The sequence below is a fragment of the Branchiostoma lanceolatum genome, chromosome 9 (genome assembly GCF_035083965.1).
Source record: "Branchiostoma lanceolatum isolate klBraLanc5 chromosome 9, klBraLanc5.hap2, whole genome shotgun sequence".
Lineage (NCBI taxonomy): Eukaryota > Metazoa > Chordata > Leptocardii > Amphioxiformes > Branchiostomatidae > Branchiostoma > Branchiostoma lanceolatum.
Genome location: NC_089730.1, coordinates 549862 through 557590, shown reverse-complemented (window position 1 = coordinate 557590; position 7729 = coordinate 549862). Strand labels below are relative to the sequence as shown.

The following is a 7729-nucleotide window of genomic DNA, read 5'->3' as shown; positions in this document are numbered from 1 at the left end:
TATATTGAGCACTAACGACAGGCCTGTTTACCTAGCTGTGGGTTATATTCAGCACTAGTGACAGGCCTGTTAACTTGTTTGTGGGTTATATTTAGCACTAGGGACAGACCTGTTTACCTGTTTGTGGATATTTGTAATGTCAAACATATAGCAGAGATAAAAGGAGACTGTCTATTTTGTTGTGCTTAGCATGATCAATAAGATGACTGGAATAGTTAGTGTATTGCCATGAAAAACAAAAGCTTGTTATGAAAGTAGGAATTTAATCAACTATTTCTACCTAATGTGCCATGTCATGTAAGTACTCCTCAATCATTTGTTACATCAGGCCTTTCCACTATAACGTTAACAGCAAGTTTCTATTCGCTATTCTGAGTAGAAAGCTGAACATATAAAACTTCTCCATAAGTTGTATAATGCTAAAGCAATGTTTACTTGCAAATCAATCACAAAGTCTTGTACTGGTAATTTCGTCTGACAATGAAACTATTCTATTTCTAGATAATATAACAAGCTGTGAGTATTCATATCTTAAACATGTTGCATTTGTTATTACAGGAACTGTAGTTCAAGATAAATACTGGGAGTGGTTTGTAATCTATACCCATAACATAACCTGAAATAAGACTTCTGTGCTTTGATTTTATTTACAATTTCTACATGCTATGGGCCATATCTGACAAAAGGGAAAGGACAACATTCTGTGCTAGGGCAGTTTGCTACGTGAAGATTAAAATCAACCAATTTTACAGTCAGGCAACCAACAATAGACCAATCCTGACTCTCCAGCACAATTAGCGGTTCGCCCAATGATAACATTGCAATTAGCAGTTGAACCAATAAAAGAGTGGCTGCATATGTTGTCAAATATTTGCATTTCTATGTTTTTATTTTGAATTTCTATTCTTCACTTTGACGGAGGGGTCATACATATGGGATCAGTTTATTTAATCAACATGCTGTGATAAGTTATCTTTATATACATATAACTGTACAGTAGAAACTGCAGCAGGGCACTTTCCACTATAACAACAGCCAGGTGTGCACTGTGGTAGGTGGACATAAAATAACCAAAACGCTGTCAGGTAGGTCTATATCACCATGAATAACCCTGTCCCTACAAATACATGTGTTGAGTGTGTATGGAGAAAGTAAAGAATGGGGCATCTTAATTTGAAAAAAAAGCAGATGTACACGGACTTGTAGTAGCCTGCAAGCAGAAAAAACAACTTTTTTACACATGGACCTGCCATAGCTAGAAAATCTTAGCCATGTAACGTTACATGTATTAAGTACATGAACCTAACACAAAAAGTTTGGAAACTTGGAACATTTCCCTGCCAACGCAGCCAAACGTTATTGGGGAAATCCTGCATTTTGGGGGCGACATACCTGAAATGAATCATGTTGCTTGTTGCTTGTTATCATTAGACAAGCTTTATAAGATATGAGCCACAATGCTTGGCATAAAAAGCAACGAGGAAAAAATATGGAACATATCAGCCATTTTTTCTTCTGACCCATTCATATAGGCAGTCCTGGTGTTCAACCCATGAAACCATATCAAATAGCGTATCGCTGTAAAGGGTAAAAATACTTTCCAGTGATTTAAAAAAAATGTGATAGTTATAACGAATACAGTGACACCTACATGCAGCTGTAGCCAGTATTGCCCTGAGGAGGGTGGCAGAAGGACTACCAAAACATCACCTGTGATTATATACTGCTTGTGTAGTAAACATATTCAAAGAACTTTGTACATGAATTGAATTACCAACCTGGTGAAACTATTCACAGAGGTTTGATAATTTTCTTGTCTGATTTTGCTTCTAGTGTTATTTGTCACTAATGCCAAGGCAAAATTATGTTGGAGAATGCACATGTACACACTTTTGAATGTAATGACTCTAGAATGTTATCTTTGCATTGTACAGAATTATTCATTACAATCATTGCAGACATTACCCTGCACTCGAAGGCTTGCTATATAACCGGGAAACAGGACAAAAGTGACAGATGGGTAATTACAGGTTCCAAAGCTTGTACAGCACCATAGAACTTATTGTTACCTACTGTCAGTAGTATCCACCATATTACTATTAGAGTCTACTATGTCCAGGGCTTTAGTTGTACTGTCTTGTTGGTTTTCATTAAATGTTGTAGATACTTGAGGGTTTGTCTTATTTGTGACAGTTTCACTGTTACAGTTCCCTGCATTGGCAGCACATGTTTCCTGGAGGAAGTCTTGTTGCTGAGTGTGTGTGGGTGTGGCTGTCCCTGGGTGGGTGTTATCTGTGTCACTGTCATCGTCCAGAATGATGACATCCTCCGGCTGCAGCTCCATGGTGATGTACACCTCCCCAGGTGGGGAGTCTGTGCCGCCGTCTCCTGTAGACCCCCTGCCGGGGATCAGTAACTTTGCAATGGACCGCAGCCGTTTCACCTGCAAAACAGCACCTTGGGACTATTGTCAAGTGCTAAAACTTTGTTCCAACACAACAAAGAAAAACTGCAGCCTCTTTCAGGTTTTGGATGAGTGACCAATCACCAAGGATATGTGACTCTTCTGACATGATACATACGATAAAAATAATTGTCTGTAATGGCGTAAATGTGGTGGAACAGTAATATGTTGTTCCTCATACTTGTACAATATCAACTGAGAAAGTTACATGTAGGTTCTTATGACTGATAGACTCTCACAAGTACAAGTCTTGTCCAAACCTCAGGTGACAGTGAAGGGGTTAAGTCTGCTCAGGGAGACACATAATGCTACATACCTCCTTCTCCATCTTGTCAATCTTGGACTGTATGTTGAGAACAGACACAGGCCTGTTGTCCTGTCCCAGCTGGTTAGCTGTCAGGTGTTCTTGATGCTGTAACATTCAAGTAAAATCAATTCCTCTCCTTTCAGACCAAATCCACAGTTCATCATCCACAAAATAAATCATTGTCTACATCTAGACTAAGTATCACAGCAAGATCTACATGTACTGTATCTTCATTGAACTTGAAATATTCTAAAAAACTATTTCAACATTTAACATTCAAATTTCTCCATGTCAATCAAATTAATCACAGGAACATAATCTTAATTCAAAATGTCCCACTGCAACAAAAAATACATATTCCTAGATATTAAAGCTTAGTACAATACCTTGGCCTGTCCTGAGGTTCAAGAAGTCTGAGGAAAGAAAACAGACATTTCTGGCCTGTTCATGTGCGCTACACCATGACAGCTTGATGCACTCATCTGCAAGGTCATGACATGAGGAAAATTCTGACCTGAATTTCCAGGTCGGCAACACGCTGGCGCAGTTCGGCTATGGTGGCCATTTTGTCAGCCTCCCTCAAACGAATGTCCATCACCTCAGATGTGCTCTGTGTGTACAGAAGTACATGTTAGAAAATGACCCAAAGGACAAAAAGTGCATTAAAGAGGGATCTACATTGCAATAGCAGAAGGATTAGTGTTATGGTTCTGCAGATAACAATATTTCTGAATGGAAAAATTACACAGCAATAATATTCTGATGACCCCGGAGTACCCTCCAGATAAATCACAGCCAGGTGAACCACATCATATTGAAAACAACTATTGTACAAACTTCAACTGGGGCAATTTTAAGAAATCTTGGGTTGATCTCAAAAATTAATTTGTTTGTCAACCTAAAGCCTTAGCAACTCCTTTTTTTTCCACTGTCTTGCTTTGGGTCAAAAATGAAAAATTGAATTTGGTCTCTAGTAATTCCCTTGAAACCCATACTTAAGATTTGGAAACAGTGCCCTCAGAAAAAAGGGGCGATGTTCAGAAATCTATGATTGATATTGAAAATAATGTTTGAAAGTTCAGCTCTGGAAAACGAGTACCGAAACAAATTCAGTTCTGAACGTCCAGTGCTGACAAAGCTTCGGTACTGTAATAAAGCCGTTCCGTACTGGAATTCTTGTACGGAACTTCCTTCCGTACTGGGGGCCGAGTATCAGCACCATTTTCTCCAAGGGTTTCGTACTGGGCGCCCAGTAAGGAGCCAGTTACATCTGTATGTTTGCGGCATAGATATACTGTTAAGTATTCTATGTTCTATCAATGGCCACCAAATTTCAAATCCTTCTCATAGTCTTATTGCCTGTGGCTCTATTCTGACCATCAGTGGGTAAAAGGACATAAAACTGTGGAGGAAGAAGCCCCAGCTGTGATCAGAGCTCTATGGCTCATATCTGGTGCTCCATATGAAATGAAACCTGAAAAGACATTGTCAAAATATTTGGTGTGGACTACCCTAGGCTTGTACTCCAACAGCAGTAAGTTGTTTTCTGTCTTAAAGTTGAGCAGGGAAGGCTCTGAAGTTTCCTGGCACACCTCTGGGCTCAGCTCACTTGTCCATAGTTTTTCACATGGGAAACCTCTCACCTACTGATCATGGCGTAACATGTGTATGAAAACGATGATAACGATTTCAGATTTGTTGGACATCAATAGAAGACTATACAGTTCATAGCTATGCTCAAAAATTTATTCTGGGTGTGACTGAGAGGTTTCTGTAGTGTATGGCCCTTGTACACAGAAGCAGATCAAGGGAATATCTATGGGTCCAGGTCTGCCATATAAACAACATTACAGCAGGGTGATCCACAAGAGTAACAACATAGCAGCATCAGCATGTGGAACAGTACTGACATAGTGGAGGTACAATGTAGAACTGTCTAGTGAACAGACTCACCTTTGCCTTCAGTTCACTCAGCTGCTTCCGGCAGTGGTTCAGTTCTGACTGCAGCTGTGCTGCATGTTTTTCAGATGTCTCCAGCTTGTTTGTGAGCTGTTCTACACTGGCTTCAGCCCGCTTTAGATGGCTTGTAGAGGAGTTGTTCTGTTGGGATCAGAAATATACTACTTACTTGGGCCACATTTTCAGTATGCATGCAAATAACATGAACCTTATGCCTATGGTACTTAACTGCTTCCTAATTATCATTGTTTGGCCATCAATGTCCTGATCTAACCAGATAGTAGGTCTAGAAGTGATTGATCTTTTAATATTCTGCATTAAATATTGGGGCACTCTGACAATTGATAAATTGCAGAATTTACCAACAAGGTTATGTCATATCACATGCTTTGCTTCATATCTACTTGGCTGGCTTGTTGGCCCACACTATACTGCTAAGTGTCAAACATGTTCAACACCAGGTCATAGGAACATGCAACAAAGTGTGGTGCTGGGGTTAAACAATCAGACTACCTAGACCCCGTTCATATTAAGCCTATCATAGCCGTGTGAATTAATTAAAAAATTTAACCGGTTAATTTAGCCGTGTATCTTTGCCCAATATGAACGCAAATTAACCGGTTAAATAAGGGTTTTAAGTGGTTAAATTGAGACCTCCTCCTGAGGTATGCATGGTGAACACTGTTTCCACAAACCAGTTTCTCAGATGTGACAAACCAAGCTCATCCTATAATGTAAACAAGATCTTGTAAGTTATAGTGTGGTGTTTGCCTATAGTCTATCATGTCAGCCTATTACAGGATTAATTTGGTGCAAGTATTACCATACCATAGTCTCTAGCTCCATCACTCGCAGCCTTGATTCCTTCAGCGCTGCTACAACATCAGCTTCACGCAGTTTGACCGACATGAGCTCATCCTGCAGTACTTCCACCACCTGCTTGGTGTCTCCCTTTCGATTTGATGACCTTGCTGCACTTCCCGTTGTTCTAGCCAGATGTTTCTGCAAACAATGATTGTTTAACTACACATGTACATGATTAATACCTACATTGTTATATACACATAATATGTTTTTTCGTTTTCGTTTCAAGGCATCCTCATTTGAGGTGAAGCATAATTTGCTTTTTCAAGTAGCTAGTGGTAGTGCAATGCGGCTTCACTACGGCTCGCGTTTTTGGCCAAGCACACCGGGTCACCCCTACTCTTCTTGATAAGTGTGTTGGGCTCTTTTACGTGCAGAGGTCTGACGCTTGAGCCTGAAGCTCTCTCATACACGGGCAGCTTTACGTCACCATCCGAAATGACGAATGCAATCCCTTACAACATGTCTGAGCTGTAGTCACAGCTTTTACCAAAACATCATCAGTTTATTTCTGCCAGAAGGGGTAACGGGAGGGCTCGCAATTTCGACATACCCCTAATTCCGAAGTAGATTGAATAAATACGGATAGGAATGGACTTAGTTTCTATGTTGAAAATTGCAAGCTCACAACATATGTTCAAGTTCGTGAACTCCCACAACTGACGACTGAAAAACCCGTTAGAATTTATGCCTTCGGCGGAGGTTGACGAATAAACTGCCTGCAAACATAGCCTTCAACTCAGCTGAATTACTCAGTGTAGAATATGGAATATTCCAGGATGACACCACATATACAAGAAATGTTTATTGAAATTTACAAAAACTCTAACCTGTGTCTTGCACTCTTGCTAGTGTCTTTATTCTTGAATAATTCAGGCTGAAACGACGTGCGTTGTTTACAACGTCTCCGCGTTCTGCCATATTTATCGATCCTGTGATTCAATTTCAATGTGACCACGAACGTCAAACGCAAAAAGGCGTCGACAATACTTGCAATGTTGTAAGCACAGCACCGATCCGCGGAATGAAAAGATTTTTGGACAGATAATCCGTTGTATTTTTGTGTTATTTTTCATGGTTTTAAGTGTATTAGACACCAATGACATCAAAATTAAGGATTTCCTGAAATTACATAAACCATAATACTATTGTTTAATAACACAGAAATTTGCACGAAATATTCACACTTCGGATGTTATTGAACATCGAACAATCAAAACATCATACCTCCAGCTTTTGATTCTTCCCACCAGGTGATTACATTAATCAGTGACTTGATCACTCATGACGTCACAATGAACATGGTAGCCGATTTGGCACCGTGGCTCGGAAAGAACATTCTTTTGAGAAGTAAACAAAATAAATATTGTTATGTCTTTTAGTTAAATGTTATCACAATAATTAAGCACTGTTTGCTCATCAAATAATGTTTTTCACAAGCCGTGGTGTAAGGTTCCAAACCAGCTGCCGTGTTCATTGTGACGTCATGACTGGTCAAGTTACTGATTAATGTAATTACCTGGTGAGAAGATCACATAAGAATCAAGAGCTGGAAGTAAGGTTTCGGATGGTTCAATGTTAGATAACATCAGAAGGGTGTGTATTTGTTTTAAACGTTTATATTCATTGAATGATGCTATTCCTATTACATATAATAGGAAAATGTTGTATTTTGGTGTCTTATGCACTTTAAATGCTACGCTTTGTCCAGCAATCACCTTGTATTTTCATAGTTCGGTATTAGCTATAGGGTATACCTTTTGTGATGGAACATTCCTTACTTACATGTACGAAAAATCAACTGTCGCTTCCGCGGGCCATAACTCTCCTGCACATAGCGCTAAATATGTGAGAAATGCACGCCTGTGAAGCTTTAAAGGGACATTTTGTGACATGAGCATAAAACAAAATTCTTTGTTTTTGATTATTTTTCTACATCATTAGTTGAATCTACCTTATTACACTGCACAGCTATATTCATCACGTATGGATGCAACTTTGTTGTATCGTGCGGACGTCTTTTTGCAAGGCAAGGTACCCCCTACCACCACTTGAAATGTCCGCCATTTTGTCGAACCATCACCGAACACGCGATCGAACGTGCATCGTTCTGAAGTTTGATCACTTGTGGTGAT

The 7729-nt window shown here is 39.6% G+C and overlaps 1 protein-coding gene across 2 annotated transcripts in view; it reads right to left on the bottom strand.

Moving 5' to 3' along the window:
* Positions 1-243: 243 nt before the first annotated feature.
* LOC136441548 (EVI5-like protein) overlaps positions 244-7729 on the bottom strand; it is a 29468-nt gene continuing 21982 nt past the window's right edge. For both annotated transcript variants that reach the window (XM_066437894.1, XM_066437893.1), the window contains 5 exons: positions 5559-5732; positions 4725-4871; positions 3286-3381; positions 2781-2876; positions 244-2443 (listed from right to left, as the gene is read on the bottom strand). In XM_066437894.1, the coding sequence (XP_066293991.1) occupies positions 2066-2443; positions 2781-2876; positions 3286-3381; positions 4725-4871; positions 5559-5732 (891 nt within the window). In that variant the 3' untranslated portion in view covers positions 244-2065. The remainder of the gene's footprint in view (positions 2444-2780; positions 2877-3285; positions 3382-4724; positions 4872-5558; positions 5733-7729) is intronic.